Source organism: Pempheris klunzingeri, chromosome 21 (genome assembly GCF_042242105.1).
Source record: "Pempheris klunzingeri isolate RE-2024b chromosome 21, fPemKlu1.hap1, whole genome shotgun sequence".
Classification (NCBI taxonomy): Eukaryota; Metazoa; Chordata; class Actinopteri; order Acropomatiformes; family Pempheridae; genus Pempheris; species Pempheris klunzingeri.
The window spans coordinates 7,270,507-7,292,896 of NC_092032.1; the positions used below are offsets into that span (position 1 = coordinate 7,270,507).

Sequence of the window (22,390 nt, forward strand, 5' to 3'; positions counted from 1 at the left end):
AGCAGCATTTCTTCCCTACTATTCTGTGACCTCAGCACAAAGGTAAGAAACGGTACAGTTAGATGTCAAAACTGAAATAGTGAATTGATCCTCGACATCAAGCTCATCCTGCCCGTCAGACTTTTTCTTCCCCCAGTTCACGGTGTGATCCTGCCTGGCTCCCACTGACTTTCTCCTACTATTACACTAGCTTCTTCTACACCTCACCTTCATGGAAACTCATTCACACGTTTGTCCTATTCAGCCTTAATGTTGCCACTTTCTAATTCATCTAAACCGAGCGGCTCCCACCTTTGTCCCTTTTTAGCCTCAACAACTAGCATCGCCGTAGCATCAAGGAAGGAAAAGGAGGCCAACTGCTGCTGAGAAAGAAATGAGACTGAGAGAGGAGCTGCCATCACTTGTCCTGCCCTTCAACTCCTGATACAACGGGGAGGAGGTGGGGTGGGGCAGCAGCAGAGAGGAGTTAAACATGAGAGGGATGAGGAGAGATTTGATCGCTTGCCCAGGTCTGTCACTCCCAGAGGGACGTGCCCTGGGCATGTAAGCAGATGGCAGGTTCTTTTGTGTGTGTTTATGAGTGTGTGTGTGTGTGTGTGTGTGTGTGTTTGTGTGCGCGCGTGCAGCCATTCATGTGACAGACCAGAGTCACCTCCGTGGAGTGTGACTGGTTTACAGCCTCGACAGCTGTAATGCTGTCATTTCCCACCAAGTTTCTTAGCTTAAATGTCAAACTTAGGTTGGGATGACAACATGGACATTCAAAGGAATTCAGAAATTTAAATAAATGAGTGCCTCCACAACAGTTCAACCGACATATATTTAAACTGAGGTCTCGTCGAGGTACGCCCTGATCTACTTCTAATTCAACTTTGAGAGTGTAAAAATGAAGATGCTTACATAAATCCGTTGCCGTCAAATTGATTTTCACACTTCTGATACACCTACTCCAGAGCTGTATCAGCTTTATGAGCAGACAAAGCCCCACAATCATTGTCTGTCTACTCAAAATGTGTGTCAGTGAGGCCTGTGTAGGTGCTGATGAAGCTCTCTTCTCCTGTGATCTTTAGGTTAGGTCTTAATCTTAGATCTGTGCTTGACCTGGGTTAGAAAGCACACCATTACAGATAAGAGAAACTGTGGTTACACCAGCACTTAAAATGCTCAATATTTGTGGTTAAATCGGTTTATTTCTACAGAATCACAGCATTTAGAGGATTTGCTTGCGTGATCAAAAGTAAATCTGCAACTTTAGTGAAGTCAAATTTTCACCACTGACCAAACTGTTTTGATGGCGCTGACTTTCAAAGGAAGCTATTGTAACTTATAAGCAACCGAGCTTATAAGTTAGAGTTCTCCAACTCGCCCAGCAAGTAATCATTCTGTCATCAAGCATTAACGGCATATTCACAAAGACGCCTGAGTAAATTTTGCTGACCGACTTTCTGGTGTGCCAGTATTTTGAAAATAGTTACTAAGGCATGTAAACATCTTAGACCAAAACAGGTGGAAAGGCAAAAAGGGACACATTTTGGGATCAAATGTGTCCAGTGTGACTTCCAGTGTATTAGTAAATCATGAAACAAACTGAATAAGACTTTAACTGTACTGATATTTGCTCTACATCTAAATCAAGCCAGAACGCCTTACCGTAAATCTTCTGGATGCCCAGCAGGTCGTCCATGGGCAGTTTAAAGTTGTCAGTGTCCATGTACTGGTAGAACGGAGCCATGATGGCCGTGGGGTCGTTGGAGTGCTCCAGGCCCAGTGCGTGGCCGAGCTCGTGGACCGCCACCAAGAATAAATCATTACCTGGAAGCAGAAAGATAGAGGAGGGGAAGAGAAAAAGAGAGAGCAGTCTGTCATTGCTGTGCTCCATGGCAAATGTGTTTGCAGCATTTCGTATCTCTCACAAGATGCACCTGCTCTGGTTGGCAGTGCCAGTGCAGTTTCTTTCAAAATAAAGCCAAGTTTTGTGCTGGCTGAATCAAATAAACAGAGTTTATGGGAAAAGTTTCAGGTTAGTTCAGTGTTCGACAACAGAACAGTCCATGTAAGGTCCTCACAGCAATATGTATCCAAACATACATGAATGTGTGTATGAGCATAGATAATCCACTACTTACGCACCTAATGAGTGGATTATGTAGTGAGCCGCAGCCGCTGATGGGACATATTACCCAGAAACACATGCACACATGCATATAGACACACACATTTCCCCTCGCAGAGCATAGAAAACCCCGCACTCTGTAATTAGAGCCGTGGTAAGCCGATGACTACATTGGGTTGAACTTTTGACTCAGAAACCCTCTGTGGCTGACAGCCAAGCCTCAACTCAATCCCAAGCGTATTAGGTTTGGATATTTGGGATCTAAAGCCACCCCTTCTTGTCCCATTCAAGTTCCTCAACTTACGTCACTGGCAACCAAAACAACAACAAAACCCACTCCTCCTCAGCACTCCTCTCTGATGTTTTGCCAAGATGTCGAATCCAACCCATAAAAAAAACTCATCATCTTTGTTGAGAAACCTGTGGGTATACAATTAGGGTTAGACTGCAATGTTTTATGTATAATTTATAATAGTACACTGACTGGCTGTGGGAAGCCATTATTCTGATTCCAAGAAGACATCGAACGCCTCAATATAAATGTCATTACTGTACTTCAAAGTCTTTTCCACCCAATCATTTATTAAATGGTATGACATGTGTGATCTTTCAACATGAAAAATCTTTTAAAGACACAAAATATTGGTGAAAAAAAAAGGTTTTGATTTTTTTGTTTTTGATTGGCAGTTTGGAATTGGACTGGTCAAATGGTTTGCACAAGATCTAAAATTCTTGATTTTCAGGGTTGACCCTCTGATGCCCTCCCCACCGCCATCTCTCTTCAGCTTTACCTACATTTCTATCTCGCTCTCTCTTATCGCACGTGAGACTCGACAGGAATGAAAAAGAGCATCACTTATTCATTGCGATTCCTACTAAAGTGAGGCACTTATCTGCCGCAAATCTGTCACATGAATAACGCATCAGCAGATACAGACGGTGATTCAAATGGCTTTTTAGCAGGTACAGTACAATGCTTAAGAATTTACAGACCAGACTACCGCAGAGAAATGGCTTAATTGGATATTTGACTGTATAAGTGTCGGTGGGTCTTTATAGGTTTGATGTAAAGCCCTCCACTGCATGGGTGTAAGAGGCATTAATATCCCGGGTTTTGCTGAAAAAGCTCAACCGTTCAGCCAGATGCTACCAATGAGAATATATGGATTGTAAAAGTTGGAGAAGTACAGAAACTGAGGCGAAAATTTATGCAAGCTTAGAATATTGAACAAGTGTCTGGAGATGGATTTTATAGCTGAAAAAGAGAGGTGGAGAAGCGAGAGGAGATAAAGAGCGGAAAGAAACAGCTCAGTGATTTAGGAATCACTCGTGGAGGAAACGGGGTCACACTCCTCTGCAGCTGAAGACCCTTTTGTCGGGCCATTTCCTGTGATGGCAGCAAGAGTAACAGTGCTAAATGAAGCAGTTTAAAACAATGACTTGTTTATGTCAAATTAAGTGTGGTACACAGGCTAATGCAGTTATTGTACACACGTACGGTCTGTTATCCACGAGACCACTGATATCAAGCGCAAGTTTTGCATTTATTTATTGAATTTATCTAATTATGCTATTAAGAAAAATCAAATGCACAAGTATGTGTTATATTAGTTAATGCAGTACAAGTACATCAAAGGTTTACCAGTGCAGCTCCTGATACTACAGAGGCTCTGGTCACATCGGCAGTATGAGTAAATGGAAGGACTATCTGTCTTTTTCCATCTCTGTCACGTTCCATCCCTCAATCTTGAGTCTGTCCTCCTGCCTCCTGGGGCCATTTGAGGTTAGCGTTGTCACTTTGATTCAGTAGCTTATGTAAGTCCCGCTGTGGCAGACAGGGACGTCCTGTTGGCCCTGGGGCCACAAACAAAGGCCAGGCAGTTTGTACTGCCTGGCTAATTATCAGCTGGAAGGTATACAGAGCCTACACAAGGGATGGTGGAGTGTGTAAAGACAGGGGAGGGTATGAGGCAGAAAGCGAAAGGATGAAAGAGACAAAGAGGTAATGCGAGAAGGTAGCGTACAAGGGGAGAAAAGAAGCGAGATGAAGGCGGGAGAAAAAGTTATGGGAGGGAGGAGGAGATGAGTGGGAGACAAAGATTTGAGTAGATAAATACAAAGATAAAAAAAAATTGAGGTAAACTGAGGAGAACGGACGGCTGGAGTGAAAGCTGCATGAGGGAAAGTGGGAAAAAAAATGATAAAGAGAAGGGGAAAAACTGAAGCGAGGAAAATGATAAGGCTAGGGGCTATTTGTTATCTTGTAAGATGTTCCAATGTTCCCGCAATCACAAAAGATGGAGATGATGGAGATGATGAATTATACAAGTGTAACCTTTGACCTTGGCATATGTAGCCTCACCCTCCTGTCGGTGGCTGTATCACAAAAAAGAAAGCAGAAAACGGAGCGAGACGGCTTCCAACAGCAGGATACAGTCGAAGAAAACAATGCCAAGAGATGAAATACATTACAAAGCTCTGCAGGGATTGTGTGATAACCCACTGAGGGCAACACTTTTTCAGTTTGTGGGGGGAGGGAGAAGAGACAGCGAGTCCTATATTTTCGCCATGCTGTGATTCATCATTCGCATCTGTGCCATCCGATAGTTTTGGGCGACAATTTAGCATAAAATAGCTCATTTCAAGCAACTAACTAATCATAAAAGCTACATTTGAAAAGAGAGAGCACAAATTGCTAAATTGCTAAAATATGTGAATGTTTTTTTCCATGTTAACTGGGCAGAGATCACAGTGGCAGTCCGCGGCAGCAGCAGTCTTGCAGACACTATCCTCAGGATAGGTCAAGGTTGCTGCTAATGAGATAGTATAGCTGAGAAGGAGGAGAACACTGAAAATAAAGAAGGGAAGATAGAGTGGAAGAGGTGGAGGAGGGGAATCGCTGGAGATTTATGATCAGACGTGCCTCTCTCCGTCTTCCCCACCGGGTTGCAGTAAAGTAAACAGGGGTTGTGATTAGAAACCAGGAACCTCTACCTGCTCTTTCTCCATAATTTACCGGCTCCCTGCACATGCCACTGCTGCTACAGCCCATCTGCTGGCCGGGGGCACACATGACATGGGAATACCAGGCTTTGGACATAAACACACGGAGATAAACACACACAGGACCACAAATCAGATACAGGGCCCTGGACACCGCTGTTCAATTGGTGTAATAGCTCAGGTTGTCAGAGCGGGCCTCCGGGGGCCCGTAACCCTCTCTGCTTCCTTACTGTTTAACCAAGCGCACATAGTTCACTCGCACGACATTTGACATGTGTCAGCTACATGCATTGGTGACGAGCAGGCTGTCCACTTGTTGGCGTCTCTGTTCTTCAAACGCTTATGTCAGCTTTCGGATGTTCACCTTCGCTCCCTTGTGTTTATTGTCAGGTGTAGACGAATTACCGGCGTCACCAAGGGAACATTTTTTCCTTTTTCGAAAACACATCAACCCCTGCGACCCTAACACCACAGCAACATCTTGAACTAGCGAGAGCCCGCAAACAAAGCCATAACAACCCTCGCTCCTCCAGCTCTACAGACTGGGATACGCAGCAGAGGCGGGCATTTTCTAACTCCTCCACATTTTCTTTGGAAAACACAGCAGCGACTGTTACCGCTGTTATCTTGTTGCTGTTGTTTTGCCGTCCTCCAAGTCTAAGCAAGCATAAGCACTCTCTTTCTCCCAGAGGACCTCCAATGTTTCCCATTGTTCAGCTCCCAAAATGCCCTGAGTGGCTGACGCTGCGCTTTCAGGAATGCTCTTGGAAAAACTTGGAGAAACAGTGCTGCGTGGTGGTGTAAATACAAAAGGGTGTTCATTATGGAAGGGAAGTTCCTGAAATTGCAATTAACACCTTCTTGGCCAGTGGGGCAGTGGTACATAACACCATTTAATTATATGGATAATTGAGTGGATAAGGTTTAAAGAACTTTCCTGAGGTGGCAAAAAGCAGCGTGGCAGAAGCTGGATGTTTCAACCATAGCTTACTATTTCTCACTGCTATTTCTATTACTGATTAGACCCTGCGCACTTGCTGATTAGTTTTCACACACTTGCAAGTGCAACATGTAGGCCAGTGTTACAGCTGACTCAATTTTTTTTTAAATCAAAATTTCTAACCACCATAATACACACATGAAGTTCATGAATCTGTGGCTACAAAGGTGCTGCTGATGCAGAAAGCCAGTAACACTGAATGAAAGGGCAGCCCTTGACCAGCTTTAATCAAAAATTGGCCCTGGTTTTCCAGAAACTAAAAAGCGAGGTAAGCTGAGAACGCTGTTGTTAGGTATTTCACTGTCCCTGAAAGCGGCTGACAGCTCAACAGTGGAGAGCCGGGCAAAGGAACAGGAAGGAAATCAGCTGAGCCGAGGAGAAGTTCACAATACTGACACTGGATGTTGTTTCTCTGAGCCGGTACGTCATCAGAAATCAGAACAACCTTGACCCTGAAGGAAGTTAGAGATTCATGAAGTGAGAAGGAGAAACAGAGAGTCCAGAGAGGCAGCAGAGACAGGGAAACAAAGTGTGAGTCAATGAGAGCACTAGCTGTCCAGAAGTGCTGTGTTGTGCTGCACTGACAGGCTGCCAGAGGATCTCAGCCCAGTGGTTCAGTGCCTGGCTCAGAGGGCCCTGGGCGCACAGAGCACTGCTGGCTGTCAAACCAGAGCTGTGTGCCTGACTTGACAGAGTGGCCGTTGTGAAGAATGCAGCCAAAGTACAATGGTTGCATTCTGCTCTTTTCACTTTCACACTGTCTCTGCTTCCAACATACCCTCGCAGGACAAAACAGACACACACTGTGTGCCATTTGGTGCATTTCACCAAATCAACTTACGCAAGTATAAACGCCAAGGTTTTCAGATGTAAAATTCAAGGAATTTACATAACCAATAGCACAAAATGCTAAACCAGGGACAGTAACAAAAGTAGAATAGAGTCACACAGTCAATAAAGGGATTGTCACTGGCTGTTTATGCAGCAATGTCTATCTACAATTTGCAAACATTAGCCATCATGTTTGCGTCATATCAGTCCAAATAAGGCTATTTGAAACATCTGAGTGTATCTAACTGGGTCAGTCTTTGCCATCGCTTCTAAATTAAACCTTTAAATCTTTAAATCTTGCTTTAAATGATAATGTTTCATCTTTCATGATGCTATAACAAGGGCGTTTATGTTTTATTGGCTTTTTATTCTATCACAGGTACAAAACAGTCGTACAATTTTAGTTATGATAAGTTAATATCTTACATAAGATGGTAACCTTTGAATTACATATTTGAACAAACCAGGAGGTCAAAAATTACAGACTGGACTGGGCTGGACTGTAAAGTTATCATTTTCATTTACTTTTTCTGTTATCAATATGTTTAACATTCCAAAAATACCACGATAACCAGTGAACCTGAACCCAAACTTTGAACCCACTGTTAGTGTGGTTACCCCCAGTGTTAATCAAAGTCCTGACACTAGCAGTGTTACTATCAGTGCCATGCACTATCCACTGAGCTGCACTGCTCTCCTCCCTTCTCTCTCTCTCTCTCACTCTCTCTCACTCACTGCTCCCCTCGCTCTAGGCTGTTGACACTTGTGCTGTTGAATCTATTACACTTAATTCTCACAAGCTTGTCAGAGAACAAAACCCCGGCTGATGGGAGCAACATGTGTACACTGGGGTAATTATTTATTTACAGGGACTGCTACAGACTGAAATTCTGTGAGTGGAACGTTGCCAGGGATCCAAATATTGGCCGTTCCTGTGGACTCGAGGTAAATAAACCAGCAGAAAAGAGGGAAAAATGCTGCCAAGGAAAGGACATCCTTTATTCTTGTCATGTTTATCTCTGTGCAGCACCTGTGAGCGAGACGGGGATGTGTGTACTTTTTCATTGTGATCATTAATCATTAATAATGCGGTCGCAAGCAATAGTGTGTGCACGTGTGCGTTCACAAGCTCACACACACTTCTGTAGCTGTATCTATGGACACAGCAAACAGTAGTGTTGCTTCTAAAAAAAAGAAAAGAAAAAAAACTCAGCTTGTAGCAGTAAACTAAACCAAGCAGTAATGGTAACCGAGCACTTTAGCGCTTCAATAATGCTCATCTCATAATATGGTCTTTGTCAACATACTTTGAAGAGCATCATGAGAGAGAGTCATTAAGATTCTCCAGAAAGATCGGCAACAAGTGGTGATTCACCAACCACCCAATAAATCCTCAGCTTCTGTCATTTCTTTCTTTAACTTGTTATGGAAAGAAAAGCAACGCTCAGTGCAGTGCTTTTTCCACAGTTGCCAACTGACACTCCTCCTGTCAATGCGTGCAAGGTAAAGTTGAAGTTGAACTGGGTGAAAGAAGTAAAAATAACAATTAAAATGGAAGCGCTGAAATAAGCTGCAGTCTCGACCTGTTTCAACTGCTTTCAGTGCTTCCACTTCAGCGGAAATCTGAACTGCTTACACCACTCGTGCATCTACTTTCACCTGCTTTCATCCTCTACTCGGTTGACAATGTAACCGCTATAAGGTGATTGTACATCAACTGATATTTTAACTGCATTCATCTTCTTTTCTTCACCTGATATCGCTGCTTCCAGTGCTTGCACTGACACTTCAAACCCTTCCAGGTCTCAGAAAGACTTTTCTAGGTTGTTCTGTCTTCTTGTGGAGTAAAAGAAAATGTACTTGCTTTTATGGCTGGATCAACGGGTGCATTATTAGGTAAGACTTTTCTTCCAGAATGCAGAACCACAAATCTGATATTTACAGACAAATGCTGCCTTTGTGGATGTGTCACAGAGTTTCTAGCCTGAGGTCTTAATGTAAGTAGGTTACGAGTGACTGTCTGGTTTGTAGACAACATATTCTCCTTTAGTGATCTAAATAGTAACAAAGGGTTGGATTTTTATTGAAGTATGAGTTGCTCACTGGATGCCAAATGAAATAAAGCATCCTTGAAGATTATAAATATGATTCCTTATAAATGTACAATCTATAATAACGTGGCTCCTTCAACCTTTCAATACAAAATCATTAAAGATATAAATGCCATTTCTTAAAGAGTGATAAAATGTGTGTATTCTCAGAGGGAAACGTACCCAAGGCACGGCTGTTTACACTTTTTCTTTGCTGTGGATTATGGGTATGAGGTTATGAGAGCATCTGACTGACTAGTGGGAGGGCAAGTCTCCCCAGGTGCGCGATTTGTGTGCGTGTGCCTCTGAGAGTGTTAGTGTGTGCGCGTATGTATTCATGTGTGGGGGCGGAAGAGAGTACTGCCGCCCACGTGGAAGTTGATGCTGCTGTCAGTAGGTGGCGGTCTATTTCTAGTGGCAGCCTGGTGGGCAGGAACGCATGGTGATATTGCTGTTTTCTTTCTCTTCATTTTATTTTCTTTGCAAAAGTGTGAGAGCAATGGTTTAGATCCATTATCTCTCTCATAGTTGGTGGTGGTATTCATAGTTGGAAACTAACCTAACATGGTTATGCAACCACTAAAGATATTTTCGCACATAATAAACAAGGTATTAAAGGTGCTGTAGATAGTACGTTTAAATGTACATCCATAATGTTCAGTTATGTTTAATTGTAGTGTCTTTTTCAGACAATTATTCATATTGTTGCTTAAAAAAGCAACAGTGCAGGTGGCCTCAATAACATCCACCAATTGCAAGTTAGGCCAGCCTGTATGTTGCCTGAGAGACGAAACCTGTTGCAAAAAATCTCACTTTCTGCTCCCTAAACATATTGAGCTCTGTGCATTACCACAATCACACCGATGTGCTCAAAACTGTATACCATACAGTTTAGCTATGTGCTGTAGTATATGGTATGCATCAAGTACATTAATCATGTTCCCTGACTAGATCATGTAGAATCCTATACTGATCTATTGTATTGCACTGTATCATATCATACTATTACATCATGTAATGTCAACTGCCATATTGCATGCTTGAGATAAACTGCCTACAAGGTAGTGAGTTCTTCCAGCACCCTTGAAATATTTGTGTGCGTGTGTGTGCATGTGTGTGTGTGTGTTTGTGCGCGCGCGCGTGTCTTTCTGTGCTGTTTTACCGCCTGTGTCCTCCCACAATTTCTTCTACTTACAGTAACCCAACCATCAATACTGTTCCTACTGCCTGCGCCCTGTGGACTCACACATAGACATGCTTCCAGTAAATGATAAAGATCTGCTCCTGTGGTAAGAAAAAGCATCTGATTCTCCTCATTTATTTTCTTTGAACGATAGGGAAAGGGGGCGGGAGAGTAGGGGAGATAGCGGGACAAAGATAGAGACAGAAGGACGTAGGAAAGATTGAAGATGTTTGTAGGACCTGCTAGATGATGAAGAAAGGCTTTCTGAGATGCTGAGTGACCTTGAACGAATAAGGAATTATTCAACTTTTCTGGGTTACCCTTTAATTGAGCAGGGGATTGGGGACAAAAACCAAGATTAGATATAATTTTTTGTCTTTGTTAACATTTTAATCAGTGGGTGTATGGTCTTACAAAAACAATTACAAATACCACAAATAATTTAGGACAAAGTCTGTCAAAATCTGCCTTTATGCAGATGACACACTTCATTTTCACTCAAGAAAGACCTTTGATGGTGCCTGGGCCTTCTCAATTATCAATGCCTGACAGTCACCATGACAGTCAACATTATGGGAAAACATTTCTAAAAGTGTCTACATTAAAGGAAAATGACATTTTCATATTAACAGAAGAATGCCGCCTAGTTTCACAATTATATTTTTCTACTCCTTTTCATAGCAATGAGGATTCAATTCAAATCCAAATTCCATATTTCATATTATTACCACTTTTGAGGAAGCAGCAGAATTTCACAGCTTGTCAGATCCCATCACAGAGCTGTTGCAAAATAATACACTTTACAGAGCACTAGAAAACATTGTGACTATATACTGAATCATACTGGAAATGGACTGTGATAGTCAATTCTATCTAATAAAAGAATACAATGCACTGTGTTTTATGTGAGATTTGGGCTCTTGTCTGTCCAACAACATCAATGGGCCAAAAATCGAACTGTTCACTGAACTCAGAGTTCTTCGCTTGCAAGGCAAGTTGTCAATATCCTTAACATATAAGAAGATTTCTTGTCAAACCCATCTCTGCAAAGAGGTGAACACAGAAAGAAGTCCCTCACTGAGCCTCACTGAGGAGGCTGTCACTAATAGATATTCAACTAATCACATATAGCGGTAGACTAACTGACCAAATACCTGATAAGAAACATAAAAAACACCATGACACTGTGCAACCTGAATGGCCATTCAACATTTACACTGTACATTTAATGTGGAAAGCAAGGAAAAATTACTCTTCACTCTAGAGTAGTACTTGCTGTTTAATGTGCATGCCACAAAAAATGGCCAAGCAGGAAATATCATTAGGTAATTCAAGCAAATCAAACAGGTTTCTCCTTCTTTTTTTTTTTTTTTCCAGTTTCCTGCACGTGAATCATTTTTTTTATTTTCATTTTTTCCAGTTTCTTTTGTAGCTGTGTTATTACTTTAGCTGGAACAATACTCACAAAACACATCGAGCATCATGCCACTGAACTGAAAGAGAGTGAGTGCGAGAGTGACATGAGCGGAACAAAAGAAAAAGAGGAAACAGGGTGGGAAAAGAGAGTCCACTGCTTCCTCCTCATCACCCAGTAGGAGTAGCAAACTAAAAATAAACCTGCAAGGACACCATATGCTCCTCTACTCCTCAACCTCTTCTTTTTTCCTCTCATGTACTCTACCTACTCGAACAGCTCTTATTTTCTCTGCTGTTTTTTTCTCCCTGAATCGACAGACGCTGCTCCATGTAACAATGACCACACTGTCCACTGCTAAGAAGCCAAACACTGATCTCCATTCATTGTCTGCTGGTAAAAATGCCAAAAATGACGGCCGCTTTGAATGTACAATCAAGTGACAGGATTGGTTGTCAATGATAAACCGTTCTGCCAATCGACCCCAGGGAGCCGAGCTTTCTCCTGCGACCATCAATCAATCAGCTGATCAATGCTGAGCCAGTCCCAACATCCCCTCCCTCAGCCAGTCATCGCTCTGTTAATGAATGCCCCACCAACTCAGCTCCTGTTATCTATTCCCAATACCTGGAAACATAAATTCTTAGTGTATCTGTTCTCCTGGTGACAGTGTGTTTTCTTAACTTCTTTTGGGGGCAAGGGTGAAGAAAATAATAAAGGCCTGGAATCTCTAATTTCCTGTGTGTAGGTCTAGCTCGCATGCTGTGTTATGTTACATAGTTTTTGCTTATACTACTAGAGGCTGGAGGTCCTGGAAGGCATACCAGGCCTTATAAGTCACCCTTGGGTGAGACTGGATGTTTGTGTACAGTCATGGTATGCAGTGGTAGTAATGAAACCTTTTTTTTTCTGGTGCCAAGTTGTTTTTTTGTTAGATCCAATCAGCCTCAGTGTGACTGAAAGTCAAAATGGAATTTGTCTTATCTATTCCCTGTGTGCATCGCTTTGATTTTTCACAAAGAACAACACAGTGGCCGCACCCCACAAAGATGACCTTGTGATAAGGCACGGATGAGCGTCTGCTTGTTCGCCTTTTTAGTTGCACAGAAATGGAAAACTGTCAAATAAAAATGCCTTGTGCAAAGGTGCTTCCTTTCAAAAGTGGCCTTGGTACCCTGAGCTCTGATGAAAAGACCATCTAATCATCTCAATCTCCAGTTCCAGATTTGTTTTTCTTATCCTGTATTCACACTAAATCCCTCCACAATCCTCTCCTTTCTGCCCTCTAGCACTCTGCATCCCAATTTTACCTTTCTTCAAACATTTTCCAAAATGTTTCACCCATTCATATTTCATCTTCTTACTCTCCCTGCATAATTTCCCGATCAAACCCTCCACTCTCCCCCACTGCAGCCTTTTATGTCTTTAGTTTATTTTCCCATCCATCCATATACCCCTCCATCTATTGATCCTTCACAGCTATTCATCCATCAGTCTCTAAACCAGCCTAGGAGCCTAGGAATGTAGGGCTGGTGTAGGAGGTCCAGGTCCATGCTCTATATTGTTCCCAGGGATGTTGCACTCTTGATGAGAGATACTGGCTGATCACCCACCCCCGCGCACTCACTCCCTGTTGTCTCTCACTGTGCATCATCCTGGCTAAAATACGTTAGCAGCTATCACTGTGCAATCCTCAACACAATAATGTGTGAATTATCACAGTGTATTATAAAATGAGATGAGAGGGACCAAAAAAAGATTCAAGGACAGATCATCAGCGTGATTCTTCTTAATATTTGACTTTGTCCTTCTTTGACAGCTCAACAGCTCAACAGCAAGAGAACAAGGAAATACTGAGAAAGACAGACATGGAAATGATCAGTTGCAGATGCCAACAGATTTGAGATTACATAATAGTGTTGATGTCTACCTCCAGCATGAATACACAAATCAAACAGTTCACAAATGACCTGAAATGTTTCTAAATTTGTAAAATCAACAAGGATTTAGATTTTTCTGATATATACTATCTGTGTATACGTCAAGTATGACTTCCCATTTGCCATCTGCCAGGTTGTAGGCGATGTTGATGCAATTTACTTTTTTCTGTCAATTGGAGATGTGTTCCACTTTGTTAACAAGACCAATCTGATATGAACAGAGTTTGATTATGATGGAATAAAACCCACAAACAATTTCCTCAAGCCAAAAGTGGTTCTCTAATCCACTGCTGGAAATGTTTGTTCATTTAAATGTTGCTTAAACAAATCCTTTCCCTCGACTGCAAGCCCCATTGTTTTAAAGCAGCACCAAAGGCTGACACACACTTTGTAGTGAACATGAGAGAGGAGGCAGGGAGGGAGCGTGGAAATGGGTAAATCCATCAGTTAGTCTTCATAAAAAAGGATTTCTCCAAACCTCTGTGTCAAACACTCCTTACTCCCTGGTGCTCTGAACTCTTTCCAGGCATGATATGCCGTAAAATAAAAGGTTCTGGCGCTGGGGTTTTACATGTGTGGTGTAATCGTTCACGATCCACTGTCAAGGTTCAGATCAGCTTATTAGAAAATATCAATGGTTTGGGCAGGCGGGTCAAACAGTGACAAAGCAGCTTTGCAGAAACTCACAGAAACATTGCATGCAGTCCCAGAACCCCGTTCTGTTAATTGCCTAATTGATTAGGCAACTAATTATGTCAGCTCTACATGTATGCAATGCTCAAACATCAATATCGTGCTGATGGGTGTATGGCAGAGACTAGTGCATATGGATTTGTCTGTTCATATTTAGAGGGATACAAGATTAGATTAAACGATCAAACTGAAGATAAGAAAAGACTGAGGACTAATGCAGGTGCTTCCAGTGATTGGGATTCTGATTGCTCGGCTGAGATAACAATGTGTACAGTCAAATTATTGTCTTCCTGAAGGTGATCAGGCACTAAGTCACAAGGGGAAGTTATTTCAAAACAGCCAAGAGGCACTCCGGCACTAGCAGATAAATACAACTCTACAGAGGAAACAAACAACTGTAATTAAAATATGTTACACCTTGAGAAGCCACTCTCTGGATGCAAGCGCGGTTATCTGTCTTTTTCTGAATTTGCAGACATGGTGCCACTTTCTCTTCTGCGTGATAAAAGCATCAAATCACACACACACACACACACACGCACACACAGAAAGCAGGCGCAGTATACTGTACATCCAAGACTCTCTTAAAATGCCATTAGCTAATCCTAATAAGAACCTCGTTCTGCTGGGTGTGCTGAAAATGCTTATGCCACTGAATGTAACTTTTCAGTAATCCTCTATCCTCAAATGCCTGAGTTGCTGTGCGAGCGAAGGTGCAGACAAAACAGTGCATGTACATGCCTCTGTGTGTGTGTGTGTGTGTGTGTGTGTGTGTGTGTGACAGAGAAAGTGCATGTGTGAGTACTCAAACACGTGTATGCAAGTGTTTATCTCCATGCAGACAGGGATTAATCCCCCAGTGCGCATCAGTGACGTCATCATCCAAAACAACTACAATAATATCTACGACGTGATGCTGGCAGTGGTCGCCGGGACGACTGATCCTTCTCGACAACACTGTGGGCGGATTAGGTATGCCAGGCACAGGCAGCTTACTGGACAGGAGCTCATCTGCAGTGTGTGTCAGTGTGTGTGTAACTTTTTAAAAACAAGATAAAAGGAAGGAGAGGAGACTGAAAGAAAGAGAGATGAGGAAGAAGAGAAAAAAAAAGCCAGACATACAGACATCATGTGCTGTTGTGGGCTAAAATTACATCATTCCCAGCTGTTCCCTACAAAGCACGCATACAGGAAGAGAGAGGAAATGGATGATGAATGAATTACAAATCCTTGGAAAAAAAAAAAAAAAAACTAGTTGCACTGGAAATAACAAGAATTATTTACTTCTGTTGGCGGTGATTTTGAGACAAAACCTAGATTGAAATGAATATCTCCATCCTTGTTATTAAAATAAGCATGTATGTAATATCAAATATACAGTGCATCCTGTATTGGTCAGGCTTTAGTTTTTACAGAGCAGAAATCCAACCTGTAATGTGTTTTTCATTGCATTATGACAAGCTTTCAGTGTTGACTAAAAAGGATGCACACACACACACACACACACACACACACACCTCCTTTTATTGCCAAAGAGCTATAAACGCAAAAGGCAATTCAGAGTTTAAATGTGTTCACTAAATGAAAAGAAAGCATTGCTGACTCAGAAATGCTGCAGCCAGAGTATCAATATCATGATACAGGAGATTATGTCACGACATATCAAGCCCAGTGCTTCCCACACATAGACTTTACTTGAGCGGGCCACCCAGGTACATTAACAGCTACCAGAATATAGTTGGCGACTTATTTATCTCTAATTAATGAGAGAGAGAGATGCTCTCTTGTATTACATCCCTCCCATAAGTGCAGTGATTGTGATGCCACCTCTCCTTTTTAAATGTAGGACTACATGTGCTGTTGTTTTGTAAAAGTTTGAGGCCAAAGAACATGTGGTTGGTGCTGATGTCAGCAGTTAGTACCACACTGGTATCAATCGTTTCGATAGGCTACTTCATTAACAACAAGCCTCCTCCGCATGCAGCTCACCTGCTGCTGTGAAAGTGGAATTATAAAAAAATCCTAAACATGAGTTTGTGTGTGTTTTCTGGATGAATTCACAACACATGCTAATGATGAGGTGCACACAGGGAGAGAGAGACGGTGTGTGTGTGCAGTGAGAGACCAGCAGTGAAGGTGTGTGTGGGTGAGAGAAAGAGAAGTGAAGGGAAAAGCACATAATGACACATGATTATGCTTAATTATTAGTAGTAACATTAGTAATACTTGCAGCACTATTATCTTTCAGCGTTTTAGTATTAGCCTGCCAAAATCTACACACTGCCTCAGAGGTGTTGCTACCGAGCCAAGGCCTAAAAAAAAAAAAAAACAAGTACCTGATATTTGTAGTATTTTTTGGCATTCGAATTGTGGAATTTGAAGATATTCAATATCTCAGTAGAAAATACAGGTTATGGGCCTTCAGAAATTCATCTCAGTGTAACAGGAATCAGAGCACCCCCACCACAGTGAGCAGGCGATTCAGCCAGTGCATGTTCATATTTGGCAAGAAAGCTAGCTGGAGAGTGCGTAACAGAACTGCATTCATTATGGGATGTTTTTACAGAAGTGTGGGCCGCAGCAGGGCTGTATTAATATTGCACTGAGGGGTAGAGGGAGAGTGAGTGTCTGTATGTCAGTGTTGAAGGGAGTGAATCATAGCCTTCAATGACAGCTGTTTCTCCTTCCTCCAAGGCGTGACGGCGGGGATGACAACCCTGCCTGGGTGTGTGTGTGTGTGTGTGTGTGTGTGTGTGTGTGTGTGTGTGTGTGTGTGTGTGTGTGTGTGTGTGTGTGTGTGTGTGTGTGTGTGTGTGTGTGTGTGTGTGTGTGTGTGTACACGCTCAGAGTGGATCTTCACCTTTGCACTTATGTGTTTTTAAATATGTTCAATGAGAGTTTTTACAAGCGGATTATTGTGGATCACAACCCATTACTAGTTTACTTGAGGTTACCGTTATCACTTCCTTTGTGTTATTCAATCTGCAGGAGTTAGTTTGATCAAACTACGTATTCTAAAAGCCTAAAATACAGCCGCTCACGACATATTACCTAAGCCTACCAGAGCCTCCGTTCCTAGTTAAAATTCACTCTTAGACAGCAAGTTTCTCACCTCTATTTTCGACGCATAGTGCTCAACGGCTCCCACTCATCTCCTCTGCTCTCCTCTCTCCCCTTTCCTCTACAAATGTTTTCTTTACTTCTCGCTACGCTGCTTTCTCAGTCTTTCCCTCTCCGTCTGTCTCTCTTGTCAGCTCTTGATCCTCCAATATTTGTCTAGAGATACTCTGCCATTCTGTCTTATCTTCTCTTTCTCTCTCTGTTATCTCGGCTACCTTCCTGCTAGTAACTCATCTTTCCCCCCCCCCATCTCATTTGTGTCCTTATTTCTTAAGCACGTCTCCTTGTCTCTCGCTCAGTCATCTCGGTCATTGTTGGGACTCATGACTAAGTAACAGTTATGACTCTTCTTGAGTCGTCTCAGTGGACCGCGGGGCAGGCTTGTCCCTTAGATTTAATGAGGAATTCAAAGACGAAAACATCCATATTAACCCAGAAACCATTTAACTTTCACTACTTGCTTGGATTTTCTTTGCTCTATTTAACTTTGCTTGTATTATGTCTCTTTTACAGTATTTCCAGTCTTTCTTTCATTCTTTCCTTGTTCTACTCTCTTGTGAGGCCATTTCATCACCACACTGAAGGCTGCAGAGGTTCACAGGCTGACCTGGCAGCTTATGTGACTCTCTGCTGGCTGCCGCTGATACCACAGACACACACCAGTAGAGATCTGTTGGACTACACCACAACACCAAGCTGCAACCAGGCTGTTCAACATGCAATCCGCCCAATAAAATGACTTACAGACCCCGCTAAGGGCTTATATACAACCTGACAAGCTGTAAAGCTCTGAGGGCAAGTTCTCATCCAGGGCACAAGCTTGAGGTTGCAGTTGAGTGAGGGGTGACGTGATTACTATGGTTCACCAGTAGAGATATCTGCTAGCAGGCTTGGATGGTCTCAAAGAGAAAGGACTGAGCAAGCCTCAACAGATAACAGACCAGAAATCTACAACACATGGACCAGCAAAGCCAATATCCAGCAGGCATTACACTGCAATACATCAGAGCTGCTTGCAGAGCATCAAAGTCTGCGGCTCAGTGAGAGTAAATAACTGAAAATGTGGAAAACTTGTCATGATGAAATATCCTCTCCTTCCATATTTGCCATTGTTTTAGTGTTGTAAAAAGCAAAATTTTCCACTGACTTTAGTGTGAGTGATTCTTTAACTGAACCACTTGGATGGATAAATGGATAAACAGTCACATATAGTCAGTCTGAAAACCAATTTAAGCTAAAAAATAAAATACAAATTGTCACTGTGCATTGGTAAAATTATTACTTTTCCCAGTGATAACTGTACAAATTGTGTGAAGTCCTCTGGGGAAAATGTGTGATTTGTGATCTTGGGCAATACAAATAAAACTGACTTGACCTGGACAAGAAAATACATTGAGCAAGATTGTTCTGTGTGACAGCTATTTGTAGGCCAATTACTGGAAAAGCAATAAAATGTGTATCATGTGTAGACCTGTAGCTCTCCAGAGAGTCATATGTCTCTGGAGATCTATAGCTTTGAAACAAGCTATAATGGCCAATAGTGTATTATTAAAGATGTGAAGCCTGCAAGCTAATTGATAGTCAACTTGAGTCTGCCACCGCACTCACATGGCATACTGTCTCACAACAGCATACTGTATATGTGACTGCCCTAGGATTATGGTGATGCTACTGTTGCTGTTGCTCACATAGAATATCAAAAGCACCACCTCCTCCCACCTGTAAACTCTGAGTCTATGTTCCCCTAGCGGCGAGTTATTATCATCCCTCAGTGTTTCTTTATGGAAAGCCTGGGAGTAAAATATCCACCCAACACAAATTCTACATTCACATGTTAATACATAACGGCCAGTTAGCTGACTGACCTTTGTTCATAAACATGTCTGACACCATACAGAGTAAAGCCATCATGGAATATTCCAAGAAAACAAATCGATGCTTACCGTCATGGTTGGGGTTGCCAAGCGTCCATGGCTCATCTGAGTCAAAATGTGTGTCGCCTCCTATTCCCGGCCCTGGGAAGTAGGCGTGGGCAAGGAAGCCACCCTCGCCGTCAAAGGGCGAGCTATCACCATGGAAACCCGAAGCGAAGATGATCGTGATGTCCACGTCCTTCTTGGTCCTCTCCAGCTCGCTGTAGGGCACGGCCTCGAAGCGCAGCGGCGTCACATTCTGCCAAACGTCAAAAGCTCGCCGAATGGCATCGTGGGTCTCCTCTGCGCCCACTTTGGGCGTGACGTTCTTTATGCTGGAGAAACATTGACATACAGGAAAAGTTAAACTGGGTAAACACTAGAAGTCTTTGTAAACATTTCACACAACCAGATAATTCTCTCTTATCATCATGCCCCGGTAAGCCTCAAATCAGGATTTCTCCTTCAACTGTCAGGATGAGCAAATCTATTGTAAATTGGTCTCATAAGACTCTTGGGTTCTCCGAGCGTTTGGTAAAACAATCACAACTAAAAGTAGCTTATTCTGCTGGATGTCCAAATAGAGGAAAAATTAAAGACTAGAATCTAATCTGGCAAAGTAAATGGCCTCCAACTCCTCTGAAGCATGAGATAGAAATTAATACAATGTGTTTAGAAACTATTACCAACACAAGGGCTGAAAAAGGAGGATACTACCGCTTGTCAATCTACATGATCACACCATGCCAAAAAAAAAAAAAAAATTAATCCATCACTATCACTGTTTTCCCTGCTTGCTGCCATTTCACGCTCATCATGCTCGCCAACAGAGAGCTAAATGGAGCGATTTGTGTGAGAAAACAGCTGAGTCCTCCCCTGCCGGCTTTGAGTTGCTGCAGGTGTGGAAAGGACGGGACAATTTCCTGCCTCTGGAATTTATTTTCTAATTAAGGATTATCAACAGCCCACTGCCTGCTGAGAGCCCCAGTCTGGTTTGGGCAATCAGAAAAACCTCTCTTCACTTTATCCGCTCCGAAAATATCTCAGTGTCACGCTCTATTTAAATTTGGCTTCCCTCTCGGGATAGACAGATAGGTATAATTTACATCATTCAACTAAGACGCTTGTAAACACACAATACTCTGTGTAGGGAATGGTACTGAAACCTGCTGTTAAATGAGCTATGGCTAAATTATTACAGAACGTTATATTGATAAGCTCTGACGTTACCGGCTCTGCTCTCGGTACTGGAGATAATTAGATAATAATAATTAAAAAAAATAGTGTTTCTTGTAAATAATTGGGTTTTTTTTGTTGTTTTTTAAAAATTGGATTTATTTCACATTTTAGCCATCACGTTGTTAGTTTTGGGGATAAGTCCACCACTGGTCGTCTGTTTCAGTCACAATTCTCCTCCCCTAACACAATCTGCATGTTAGCGTTTTCAAAGTTCCCGTCTCTATGTGAAACAAGTTGGAGTTAATAAAGCACATTTTGACTGTGGCAGCGGCATACACCACTCACAGTGACATGACCTATATACCAATCCCTTCCACTTCATACGGTTTAATAACGTTCTGCATACAAAATACATCGTTTGACGAGTCCAGTGAGCTTCTCCAGAGCTGAAGTATACTGTCAAATACAAATCTAAACACGCTGTATATACTGTATACACCCATATCTGCCTCATGTAGATAATGGAATCTGTTCAAAGTCAGTCCATATCTATTCCAGCATCTTTGCACTCTGAATCATTGTTTTCACATTTATATGTTTATTTCTTCACACTGTACATAGGGGTTAAATGTTTATGCAAAGTTAAATGTGTGTTTGTGCAATGTGCAAATATTCCACCAAAATACTCCCCGAGACTACTTGCAAAAGCACCATCGCTGAATCCTGAGTGCTGCCCAAGATAACTGTGAGTGGTTTAAAGGAACACAAACAAGCCAGAGCTTCTTTTGTTGAGACCTTTCTCCAGCGCAGCCATGGTGCCTCAACGAAGTGTCGAGAGTGGTCTGGCAATGTGAGGCCAGACCTGCTCAGCTATACCTTGGTCCAGAAGCACAGGAGAGATTTGTTTTTTTGTTTTCCTGCAGGGCTGAAGTCAATTCCTATTTCCAGGCCAACTCCCTTTCACTTTTCCTGCAGTTGCTAGGAAAATAACATGCGGGAGCTTTACGTTGTTCTTTCTTTTTACCAAACCGTAACCTACATGGGGCTTTACTGCTAAACTTTTCCACTTCTCTGCTCGCATTCACCATCGCTTCTCTGCCACTCGCTCTAGTCCACCCGCAACGCTCTACTACACACTCGCTACTCAAGAATGTTGAATATTATATACACGGTGCATTTAAAATGATACAGCAATGTTAACTCTGTTCTTAATTTTTTTCCACTTTTCTCCTAAAAAAAACCCCCAAAAAAGACAGATAAGGGTACAGTTAAAGTAGTGGAGGCAGCAGTGTATAAACGAGTACTAGTACTGTTACTATCCTAATGACACCCATCCCTAACTATGTCTTTTTATGCCTGCGGTGCAGTTTCTGAGCTGGCTGGACAGTTGGCTGATGCTCAATTGACAAGTGCAGTGTGTAAATGAAGCGAGGCAACACAGCCATTTTCCAAATTTCTTTTTTTTTCTTTCACAAGTCTTCTTGTTAAGGTGTTGTTTCATGAATTCAGTTTTTTTCTCCTCCTATCCACACTGTTTCTTTGGTGTACTCTGTTTCTCCTCCTCTCCTTTGTTCCCTTTTTCATTTTAGTTCCTCGCAGCGTCTCTGTTTGGCTGTCAGGCTGTCATTTCCCATAATAGAAATAAATATTATCAGAACGTCTTTTGTTTTTGACTATTGCTCATCTTCATCCGCATGGCAGGAAGACTGCTGCAAGGCACATTTATATACTGAATATTATTATTGCATGTAAGCTCAGATTAATTATTGACTCAAACTCAGTGAAAAGGAAGGCATAATGGCTGGTTATGAAATATAAATAGAGTGTCACTGAATAACCTGCAATGTTAATTTAAAATGTTACATCAAACCATAAACAGTGTCTATCTCTCTATCTGCTCTTTCAACACTG

General features: G+C 42.2%; 1 protein-coding gene across 2 annotated transcripts in view; it reads right to left on the minus strand.

Moving 5' to 3' along the window:
- Positions 1-22,390, minus strand: part of LOC139221020 (matrix metalloproteinase-16-like) — a 68,121-nt gene that overhangs the window by 23,783 nt on the left and 21,948 nt on the right. For both annotated transcript variants that reach the window (XM_070852923.1, XM_070852922.1), the window contains 2 exons: positions 19,331-19,635; positions 1,651-1,812 (listed from right to left, as the gene is read on the minus strand). In XM_070852923.1, coding sequence (XP_070709024.1) covers positions 1,651-1,812; positions 19,331-19,635 — 467 coding nt within the window. The remainder of the gene's footprint in view (positions 1-1,650; positions 1,813-19,330; positions 19,636-22,390) is intronic.